At 35.7% G+C, this 12,659-nt stretch overlaps 1 protein-coding gene across 6 annotated transcripts in view; it reads left to right on the forward strand.

Annotated features, from left to right (window-relative positions):
- LOC109108241 (neurexin-3b-like) overlaps positions 1 to 12,659 on the forward strand; it is a 352,875-nt gene that overhangs the window by 91,939 nt on the left and 248,277 nt on the right. For 4 of the 6 annotated variants that reach the window (XM_042777419.1, XM_042777423.1, XM_042777424.1 and 1 more), the window contains 2 exons: positions 1,535 to 1,579; positions 2,797 to 2,958. In XM_042777419.1, the coding sequence (XP_042633353.1) occupies positions 1,535 to 1,579; positions 2,797 to 2,958 (207 nt within the window). The remainder of the gene's footprint in view (positions 1 to 1,534; positions 1,580 to 2,796; positions 2,959 to 12,659) is intronic. The other 2 variants (XM_042777425.1, XM_042777422.1) reach the window with 1 other exon arrangement.

The following is a 12,659-nucleotide window of genomic DNA, read 5'->3' on the forward strand; positions in this document are numbered from 1 at the left end:
TGGAGCTCTTTTAGTAATTGATCTTTTAGTTGCTCTTTTTGTGAGAACACCGAAATGTTGAAGCGCCCAGGAGGAATTGCAGCGTGACTGCAGAATGGGAAGCTGCAGCACGCCGAGATCAAAGGAGCAGCACTGGCAACCCCCGCTTGTCTCTCTAGCTAGATCCCAATTCGTCAGTCACTGACGTAACGTTGAACGTGATTGGCTGAAAGGGAACTATATATTTTCAAATTTGACTAGCTAGTTTGGAGACACATTTTTAACTTCACATACCATCTCAAATGGTAACAATTATGATGTAATGGTCACAAACTATATGATGCAATTGCATGCAAGACTAAAGGTGTAGTACTTTAAGAAGAGTGGTGCTTTTAAGATGGTGAATTTAATGACTTGAGAGTCTTTTATCATGTTAGATGTATAGCAAGTTAAGCTAAGTTCACACTACAGGACTTTAAACGTCGGTAGATCGCTGTGCTGTTCAGACTACATGACTTGATTGTCTGTCTTGAAGTCGTTGTGGTGTTCACACTTTGCGACACTACGTAAATGATCCACAACAGGGAGTCACACACTACACAAGCTGACTCTGTCACCCAATGACTATCCTGTCCCCAAACCATGATTTGTCCTGAAAACACACGTGAGAAGTTGAATGGGAATGACATGAAACAACAAGTGAAACAGGAGGTTTCTGTATTTTAAAATGAACATTGGGAAGAAATAAGTGCTGCAACTGTTTGTGTGGTGAAAAAATTTGCTTTGTTTCTTGTGTCCAAAATCTTCTTAAAGCCGTGTTGTTGCTGCTGTTTTTCTTCCACTGACCTCAACCCATGCCTTGCTCTCTCATTGGGTGTAGCTCATGTTGATGATGTTGAGTCGGCCGACTGGTACAGATATTTAGCATGCTAGATATTTGATTGCTGTCTGCGAGGCGTCGGCAATGCATTAGCGAGCCTCTTTAATGCGTTGTTGAGTTGTTTACACATAAAGATTGCAGAGTGTTGATCACCCGCTGATTTTCCCCCGATCACAGTCTGACCTGTCGTTGAGCTCGTTAACGCTTAAATGTTAAGCTTAAAATCCTGTAGTGTGAACTTGGCATTAAGGACAGCAAACAATCAGCATGCAAGTTAAAACACTACAACTAAAATCTAAAACTATTCAACAAGCTTTCTCACTAATTGTCTAGTCGACTGTTGGATGACTAGTTAAATAGTCAACCATCATGAACCATCTCTATTGGCCATATGTTTCCACTGTAAATAATGTCTATGCCCTCATTATACTGTACTCTTCCTTTTTAATCTCTTTCCCTTCCTGTTTCTCACATCTTAGGAAGAAACAGTTCTTGGAACTAACAATATTCATTCATGGGATCATTTTTATTACTAACCTGCTTCTAACCAAACTAATGTACTAACACCCTGAAGCTTCATCATTAATTTCTTTCTCTTTTAATTTCATCCATTTATTAACAACCGTTCTGTTCACTATTGTTTTGATTTCCTTTCTTCCCCCTTCTTCCTGAAAGCACTCAGGCATTGGACACGCTATGGTAAACAAACTACATTGTCTGGTAGATATCATTCTTATTGTCCTTTTTTGGTTTGCCGTGTGTCCCTCTCCCTTTTTTTCTTTTTCTTTGAGTTTCATTCTAGACACTCTTTTCAAAAAATGAGGAAATGGGTTTGTATTACCAGGAATTTTCACATTCCCCCCCCCCCCCTTTTACCCTCCTCTCAAACTTCCCTCCTTTCTTTTAGTTTTTAGGTTTTTTTTTTATCAGGCTGGCTTTTACGTCGTCACGTTAACGTTACGTAGAGATTCACATCCTCACTGGGACTCTCACAGGAACTAGTAAAGTGTTTTTTCTCCCCACACCAATCCTCCACATTTTTTGCGAGGACTGTCGGCAATAACTGACAGAAGATTTCCAAGAATGTCCACAGGGGAAATTTTCACCTTGCAGAGCCTCCCAAAATAAACAAACACACAAGAGAAACTTAAGAACTCTGGGAACTCTGGCAGTTGATACCTCCACACCACTCATGGCATGTCCTCATCTCCACCATCTCATTCAGCCTCATATATCACTGCGACTAACACTACATTCGATTTATCACTTCCACCCAAATCCCTTGTGTGTGTCTACCGCATGTTGTTTTGTGTGCTGTGTATCTTGTTGCATGGCCTTCCTGCTTCTTTGTTTAGTTCTGCATGGTTGCTTACTGATTGGCTGTTGTGGCTTTGCTCCTCCCACTTTTCATTGAACCATTGAATCATTGATCCTTCTCATGTTTATTCAGTATGACCTTTTGAAAAAGGATAAAACATTTGATTTTCCCAGTGGTTAATGCCTTCCTTTAATGCATGCATGTTCAAGTCTTGGTATGTGTCTGAACATCTGTTTATGTGTATGAGTGAGCGTGTGACAAAGTAGCGTAACCCCAAAACTAAAACAAGTACAAATAATTTGTCCTTGGTTTTAACATTTACTAACCCTAATTATATATTCCAAGCCAGATAAAAATTCATTTTCTTAACCCATCAAAGATGAAGAAAATATTCATCAGCAATATTTTCTTTACCTGTCCCGTGAACCTATACTAAGCTATCACCAATGAATCTTATCCAGACCAATGGTCCAGAGTGTAAGTAGTAAGCGACCCAAAATAAGGGCAAATCTGAACAAGACCATAACAAATAATACAGTAAGGTTATCGCTCAGGTTAAAAGCACATCTTGAAATGAGTTACTAATTTGTTGTCTTTTTATACTGTCATCATTTAACAGGTGACTATATTGGTGGATGGTATATTGACCACCACAGGATACACACAGGAGGATTACACAATGCTGGGCTCAGATGATTTCTTCTATGTGGGGGGAAGCCCAAGCACTGCCGACCTGCCTGGATCTCCCGTCAGCAATAATTTCATGGGCTGCCTGAAAGAGGTGGGTCCTATAAGATTTGCAAAATTGTGCATGCATGCACGAATGCACACTATGTAAATGACTTCATAAAAAGCCTGTCAGGATGTTAATGCCATCATAGGATGCAGAGGTCTCACAAAGTATTTGTACACTTAAGTCATGCTTAAACATTTATGAGTTTCATTACATAAGAAAATATCAAACATGGCATCTGCATGCAAACTACGCTTTACCAAAACTAACTTTACTTTTCTACTCAATTGCTTTAAGGCAACTTGTCTCATTGTGTTTTTTAATAGATGTCAGTTTCTGTCAAGTTGTCCAAATGCTTAATTTTGTACAGTATCTATTATTTTATAATACTGTTTTAAAACCTAACAAGTGTGTTGTTGTGAGATGATTAGCTTGAAAAGTGTGCGTTTGCTTCCTTTCTTTCTTAAATGTAAATATATATATATATATATATATATATATATATATATATATTTATATATTGCTTTTCACGATGCAGATCATTGCATAGCAGCTTTACAGAAAATTAAAGTTTCTACATTATATTTAGTAATCAATTTAGTAATGATAGTACTGTAATATCATTATAGTAGTTATCAGTGGTGACTGTCTGATGTCCATATAGCAGAAATGTACAGTAAAAATCAAACAGTTAGTTAATGTCATGTAATCCAACAGACGGTAAACACTATTAACAGGAATGATTAAATGTTGTGATCAAATTTTGTAGTTTTGTGTGTTGTCTGAGGCTTGGCATCATCTGAGGTCTTCTGAGGGGTTGGCATCACCTTTTCTCAGGTGTTCGGTCATCTCAGGTCTTTGTAAAGGCTGGATCCAGACTGAAGCTTGTGTAATTCCTAGTTACCACGTTATGCCAATCAGAAACAGAGAAGGAAATAAAGAAACATTAGCTTAGCTACTGTTCAAACCAAGCAAAAAATATAAAGTTTATTTGATCAGATGTAACTGAAGTACAGGGTTATGAGATACATTATGCTTGGTTAAAGAGATGTGTTTTTAATCTAGATTTAAACAAAGAGAGTGTGTCTGAACTCCAAACATTATCAGGAAGGCTATTCCTGAGTTTGGGAGCAAAATGTGAAAAAGCTCTACCTCCTTTAGTGGACTTTGCTATCCTAGGAACTACCAAGAGTCCAGAGTTCTGTGACCTTAGGAAGCGTGATGGATTGTAGCGTGATAGAAGACTAGTTAGGTACGCAGGAGCTAAGCCATTTAGGGCCTTAAAAGTAAGTAGTAATATTTTGTAACTGATATGGAACTTAATAATGTTGAATTAGCTTTTCTGCATCAGAAACAGGTAGCATGTATTGTAACTTGGCAATGTTTCTATCAGAATCAGAATCAGAATGAGCTTTATTGCCAGGTATGTTTACACATACAAGGAATTTGTTTTCGTGACAGAAGCTTCCGCAGTGCAACAGAATGCCAGAGACAGAACAAAAAACACATAATAAAGAATAAAAAATACAAATAAGTAGGTAAGGAATAACAATATACAAATTGACAATTGTATGTGCAGGTATATTACAGTAGGCAGTTTTGAATGTACAGGTATATTATGTGCAAATTTGAAGTGTAGACTAAGTACGTGTGTTAGATAAATAAGTGTATGTGTGTAGTGTTGGGTGTTCCACAGTTATAGTCAAGTGTTCATTAGATGGATTGCCTGGGGGAAGAAACTGTTCCTGTGTCGGGTCGAAGATCTTTCTAAGATGGAAGAACGCTGTTTTTGTAACATGGGAAATATGATTTTCAAAAGACAAGTTGCTGTCTAATATAACACCCAATTGTTTTACTGTAGAGGAAGTAACAGTACATCCGTCTAGATGCAAATTGTAAACTATGAGATACTGTGCACTCTTTTTTTGGTCCAATAAGCAATATCTCTGTCTCTGCGATCGTAAAGGTAGGATCTATACCATATTAAAGCCTGCCCTTGAATACCTGTATAGTTTTGTAATCTATCTATGAGTATGTCGTGATCTATGGTGTCGAACGCAGCACTAAGATCAAGTAAAACTGAGTTGCACCCTTGATCTGACACAAGAAGCAAGTCATTTGTAATTTTAACAAGTGCCGTTTCTGTGATTCTTCATAGATAATTTTTTTTACTTTTTATTTTTTTTTCAGTAAGGAGCACAATTGAGCAGACACAAATCTTTCTAAAATTTTAGACATAAATGGAAATGGAGTTGAAATAGGTCTGTAATTTGCCAGTTCACTATGATCTAGCTGTGGTTTCTTGATAAGAGGCTTAATAACCACCAGCTTAAATGGTTTTGGGATGTGACCTAGAGATAACGACGAGTTAAAAATATTGAGAAGTGGTTCTTCTGCTACAGGTTACAACTCTTTCAATAATTTAGTGGGTACAGGATCTAATAAACAAGTTGTTTATAAACACAAAAGAAAGATTATATAAAGAAAGGCTACTTTTCGTTTTTGGAAGAAGACGCATCTAAATGTTGTAGGACTCATCTGCATTTTAGCTCACATTGTCCAGTAGGGCATATTGACCCGCAAAACATGATTTTTTTTAGTTAATAATTTTTAACACTGCTTTTGTAACTTAAAAGTAACATAATTTTATCCACATAAGTAACTGTAGTCAAATTATATAAATTTAAAATGTAACACATTACTTTACTGCGTTACCAGGAAAAGTAATAAGATTACAGTAACTCATTATATATTTTTATAAATTAATTTACATCAATTTACAGATTTATAATGAAATTTAATTATATTGTTTCAATGTCTGATGATAAAATTGGTTTGTTCCAGACAATAAACAGTAAAGACCTGCATTACATAAATATGTATGTGACATGTATATCAGTGGTCACATACATATTTATTCACACAAAGCTGTAATGATTATGAATTGAAATAAGCCTGTTTTGCCCAGTGATTTTTTATATAAATGTGGTGGAGTGAGTGAAGATAGTGGGTGTGGAGTCGAGTGTTCTGTTTCAAATAAATGCTTTCTCCCCAAGGTTCATGTACACAATAGAGTGTATGAGTCTAGAGATAGGGTTTTGAACATTTTTTTTTTTTTTTTATTTTAACCATTTCAAACTGTTAAATTGTCAGACAAGTGTAAAAATGGTGCTCAAACTGCGAGATACAATGGCATGGTATTATTTGAAAGAGTAGGTTTGGGATGTGTTGTTTTTTTTCTTTTGTTCTTTTTTTTTTCTAGGCTAGATTGTTTATGGGGTGCAGTTTAACGTGTTAATGCCTCTGTTTTTTTTTTTTTTAAACATTATTTTTCACATAATTTACCTTTATCATGATCATTTCCTTATTTTATGAAGCCTCTCTCAGAAATAGGAGATGGGCTCTGCTTGGTTAGCTAGCCCAGTGTGTTGTGATTGGCTAAATCTTCTCTAGCATGCCTAAACGTCCCGCCCCTCACCTCAGCAGCATGTGCTCCGGTTGTATTGTAAACAACTACGTTGTTAATATTGCTCATCACTTTGAGCCCAATTTAAAAGCAGAGGATATTATTGAAGAGGATCGCGCAGAACCTGTGCAAGCATGGCTTTTAATGGTAGGCCTTTTTTTTGTTTGTTGTAGTCCAATACTTTTAGATACGCTTTTATTTGTAAATGCTACTGCTTATGTTTGCTTTTAATATACGGTTTTATCTTGATTAAAGCTTTAATACAGTACAGCAACTGCACACACGTCCATGTTTAACGCTTCTCATAGCTATGTTAAAATAAGTGTATAATTGTAACAGTTCATTTCTGGAGCTGAGCTGAATGAGAGCGAGCGAGAGAGAGAGAGTGTGCAGAGCAGGGGAACATGTGGAAAAGTATTAAGAACCACTGTTTTAGTACATTGATTTTGAAACTTGTTAATTCATTAGAATCATTAGAAGACAGAATCGCGATTCATATATGAACAGCTTTTTACGTGCACCTCTAGTTTTCTCTTCCTCTTCTATAAAGCAGCGCAGCATGGCCTCGCCCCCTTTGCTGCCTTTTCCCGAGGGCAGGGTTTATATGGGTTTGTGTTATCGAGGGCAGTATATGGGTTTGTGGGAAGTAACTTGTTCTAGTCCCTACAAGTGATTTTTTTAGGCATTAAACTGACAGAATCCTAAAATAAAGATATCTCTGTTATGATCTATATTATGTTTGTGCACCTGGTTCTCATTAGTTTGGTTATGTATGCTTTATACTAGCATAAAACATGCTTTATTTATGCTAGTTTTGTACAAGTTTTATACTGTACTATATATAGACTCTTTAACAGTTTGTATGTAATGCAGGGTCCTTTTTGTTTCTACAGTTGCCAGTGTAGAATATCACCCAACGAAAAATCACAATTAGCTCCATCAATAGATGTAATTATTGAACATAGATTGTGTAATCCAGTGTAGTTATCAGAGCCAAAAAGCTGTTTCATGCAGGAAACATCCTCCCTCTGCTAAATTGACATTCATGGCTTCTTTCATGAAGTTTACCATCTCCAGAAGCAGATTCCATTAGGAGTTGAACATAGAAATATACATACACAGACACACGAAAACACAGACTCACGGCACACATGGATGGTCTATAATAACCATCATAATGAAAGGTCACCTTGTCTCTGCTGTTTAATCTGTGGTTTCTTTCTCTCTATCCCCAGTCTGGCTATTAATATCAGTCACATAGCTGCGGATGCTCGTGTGCCTGTCCCTGCCACATTCTAAGACACAGCCTGTGTCAACAATGATGAAAGTATTGCCGAGTTAGAATTACCCAAGAAGTACTAAAAAGGGCAGGCACTTTATTTCAGTTAAAGCCATGGTGAGTGTAGCAAAATGTCCTCAGTGATAGGGATCGTCCCTCATTTACACTCTGTTTTATGACAACGATGTTGAATGGTCTAAACTTTCTGGCTGAATGTCATACACGCAAGAAAACAAAGGTTTTTTGATTTACTGTAAGATTTGGGGGCCATAGTGTGGAAACATCTCAACTGTAGTATCCTATCTTATTTGTTTAGCAACCATGGTTATTTCTGATATGATCATGGTAGGATGATAAGCAAAAGCCCAACCTTGATATAAACCCTGATACGTGAGAGAAAACCTCATTGCCTCCTGCGTGTCAAGCACCCACTTGTGATGGCAAGACTGATTCATTGCCGTGATCTGGGTCGTTTCAATAAATTGGTAAAAAAAATGATTCTGTTATATTTTACATAATGCATTTTACATGCATCTTGAATAGGTTTTCTATATTAAAGTTTTGCATATTAATACATAATACAGACATTGATGCACATGTGTGGGTATATATTCGATGCTTCTAAAGTATATAAACAGAATAAACTATGTATATAACCTAACAAATGCATACAAACATATTTCTATTAATAAGCATATTTTCATTATATACCTCAAGTTTGCACAAGGATAGTATCAGCAATTCACTTGTCAGACTCCTCAGTAATCCTCAGAAAACTTTAACAGTTAAAAGCAGCTCATTTGGTTCTCAAACATGAATAAAAAGGTGATTTTTAACTCTGCCTGATGGCTCAATTCATTAATTTTGAAACAGTTCTTTGGTTCAACAACAGGCCTAGTAAGAACTACATAGTAACCTCACAATAAGAGTCCAACTTGTTCATTGTGAATTCTCAGACTCATGGCAGGCACACAAAAGTTTGATGATGATTTTGTCAACGATTAAATTGACTCACTTTAATAGGTACACATTGATAGTTCCGTGTTTTACCCTTTTATCTTTAGAACTGCCTTAATTCATCATGGCATAGATTCAACAAGGTTCCTGTAAACAATCCTCTGAAATTTTGGTCCATATTCACTGTAAAACCCGACAAGTAACTTAACTCAAACCGTTTGAGTAAACAGATATCCTTAAAAACCTGACAAGTTAGGTTTACTCAAACCGTTTGAGGAAACCGATTGCCTTAAACCATTTAAGTTTTTAAAACTAACACACTGTAAAACCCGACAAGTAACGTAACTCAAACCTTTTGTGTAAACAAATATCCTTAAAAACATGACAAGTTGGGTTTACTCAAACTGTTTGAGGAAACCGATTGCCTTAAACCATTTAAGTTTTAAAACTTAACAGTTATAAGTACTCTGAACTTAATTCAGTTGAGTTCACTGAAAGAAGATATACATTGCAATTAAGTAATTAAGTGATTAATTGAGTGATAATTGAGCATTAGTGATGAACACCTGCTGTTAACAAACAGAATTACTGAAGAAAAGAGAGAAAGGAACTACAACTGACTTCAGACACAGCCTCACTAAAACCTGACAAGTTATGTTAACTCAAACCGTTTGAGGAAACCGATTGCCTTAAACCATTTAAGTTTTAAAACCTTAACAGTTATGAGTACTCTGAACTTAATTCAGTTGAGTTCACTGAAAGAAGATATACATTGCAATTAAATAAATAAGTGATTAATTGAGTGATAATTGTGAATTAGTGATGAACAGCTGCTGTTAACAAACAGAATTACTGAAGTAAAGAGAAACACAAGAACTACAACTGACTTCAGACACAGCCTTAGATAAAAATAAACTGAAATAAAATACATTAAATCTCTCAAGATCTGATTAAACAACCCCACAAACAGCATCACCAGCTCCACTTATTAATAACCAGACTGACTTTATTTCTGTCAGACGTCTACAGAAGATCTGATTGAGAATTAACTAAGGTTTATATGTTGATTTATATCTCTCAAGTGAAGTAACCATGTTAGAGATCAGTGTTTGCTTTATTTGGGTTCTTGACCCTTGATTTCTGTCTTAGTTTTTTCTTTGGCTGTTGTAACCATTTGTTGTAACTCAAAAGCCCAGAGAAAATATCATCAGGTGTTATACACACACTCTTAGAAACTGCTTTTATCCAAAGCAACTTACAGTGCATTCAGGGTGGCGTTTTTTTTAAATCTAACTTGTACCTAGATGTTGGTTGTTATACTGTATATTGGTGATGACAATCATTGATTATTGAACTGTTTGGAGTCTAATCTCTGATGAAATAGGTGTTGTGTAATTAGTTGGATTGATTACAGTAAAAGTGATTCTAAAAGCCAGTGGTTCTGTGATAATCAGTTAATATAAAGGACTTTCCAAACAGTTTGGTTTTCTGTGGTGTCTCTCAGTCACACACAGACATCAATAATCAGCATATGAACCTCAACAATGGTGACCATAAAAAAAAAAAAAAAAAATACAGCAGAGCATGCTGGGAGCCATGGATGAGTTTTGTACTACAATAGTACCCAGCATGCATTGCAGCATGTTTTTTTTTTTTGTTTTTTTTTTTTCGTAACCATTGTTGAGGTTCATATTCTGATTATTGATGTCTGTGTGTGACTAATTGACACCATAGAAGACCAAACTGTTTGGAAAGTCCTTTATATTAACTGATTATGAAAGAACCACTGACTTTATGAATGGCTTTCATTGTAATCAACTGAACTAACTATAGAACACCTATTTAGTAAGATTTTGAACTCTAAACAGCTCCTTAATTGATGATTTTCATCACCAATATGGTGTATAAAAACCAATACCTAATCATATTTTCTCTGGGTTGTTTGAGTTATAACAAACATGTTTCAAAAACACATGGTTACAACGTCCAAAAAAATTAATAATCTAAGACAGAAATCAAGGGTCAAGAGCCCAACTTAAGCAAACACTGATCTCTAACATGGTTACTTCAAATGAAACAATAAATCAACATCTAAACCTTAGTTAATTCTCAATCAGATCTTCTGTAGACGTCTGACAGAAATAAAGTCAGTCTGGTTACTAATAAGTGGAGCCGGTGATTCTGTTTGTTAACAGCAGCTGTTCATCACTAAAGCTCAATCAGCACTTAATTAATCACTTGATTACATAATTGCAAAGTTTTAAAACTTACATGGTTTAAGTAAAGACAATCTGTTTACTCAAACGGTTTGAGTTACTGTGACTTGTCAGGTTTTACAGTGTTGACATGATAGCATAATGCAGTTGCTGCAGATTTGTTGGCTGTACATCCATGACATGAATGTCCTGTTACATCCTAAAGGTGCTGTATTTGGGCTCATCTAATTGTCATGTTCTCTGGTGACATTCTGTTGTGGTTGTATGAAGGTGCTGCTCCAGCAACTGATACGGACCGGATCTAGGTGACCGCGTGGTGTTACATCATAAAGTGTTAGGGGGGTATGCAGCAAAAATTTTTTTAAATAAATAAGTGTGCCGGACATCATCATGTATGGGCTTAAATAATAAATGTTTATTTTAAAGTATATCAGACAGCCACTGTAAGCCTACCATAATTATATGGTATATATGTACACACACACACACACACACATATATATATATACACAAACATACACATATATATATATATATATATATATATATATATATATATATATATATATATATATATATATATATATATATATATAGCACAGATCTTTAAAGATAGAGAGAGAAATATGTTACAGCTAATTACAGCTTACATGTCACCCAGCAGATGTAACTGTAGTCTGTATGTCTGACAGCACAGCTGAGTTAACATGAACAGCTAATGGTAAAAAAAAATAATAATAATCTATTTTTTCCATGATAAACCAGCCTTATTGCATAAGTAATGTTTTCCAGCTTCTAGTAATGTATTGTGCATGCTACCTTATATTTACCAGTTGTTATTTTACTTAAATAAAATTGAGATATGGCATGCATGGGATTGGTACCATAGGGTTTAACCAAAATCTATCAAAATGTAGATATCAGCAACATTATTTTGCAGTAAGTTAGTAAACACTTGTCAGTCAACATTAATATTTGCAAGTTTGGTAGCAAATCTATGCATGATTCCACGGTAAACCAGAGATATTAAAGTTGCTTTCCAGATTCTTATTTATTGTAAATGCTACCTTATATTTTTCAGTTTTCAGTTCAGCAACCTCGGTTTTGCATATTCTAAGCTAGCTACATATTCTGTCTGCTACATTCCCAGTGTTAGCAAACGCTAGCTACTCTGTTAACATGAATAACGTACAGTATTTACAAGCCTCCAAGCATAGACGTCACATTTTAAATCCTACCTGTTGCCTTTCACCATCCACTTATTTAGCTGCTGTTGCATCCCCTGACATGCCATCTCCTTTTCCCTCTTTCTTTTTCTAGTTTTAGCCCCAGATAGCTTTTTAACTTTATCCATATTTTTCGAGTTTCAACAACAACTCACTAACGTTACTGCTGCTCACTCAGCGCTCACGGCGCCCCGCCCACTCGCGATATTACCCTTCTATGTCTAAATTCTATGATGGAATCTTATGAGGGCACCGGCGCCTACTCTAGCTTGTTAGTCCTCTAAAATTTATATAACTTTTTTTATATATAACTTTTATATAAATTTATATAACTTTTATTATTTAAAAAAAAATTAACCATCGCTTTGCGCCGCATATAGCGCATACCCACTTTTTGCGCCACTGGTGACCGCGGTAACCTTGTAATGAGATTGAAACAGACAGACTAATATTATCATAGGTGCCACTCCACTTACAATGTAACAAGTGCATTAGATGTCATGGGTAGTGTTCCTGGTTCCATTTGGCCTAATTTATGTAGCCTAACAATCATTTAAGGGATTTGAATTATTGAAATGTGATAGTGTGTTATGTGCTTGCCATGT

Source organism: Cyprinus carpio, chromosome A20, assembly GCF_018340385.1.
Source record: "Cyprinus carpio isolate SPL01 chromosome A20, ASM1834038v1, whole genome shotgun sequence".
NCBI lineage: Eukaryota > Metazoa > Chordata > Actinopteri > Cypriniformes > Cyprinidae > Cyprinus > Cyprinus carpio.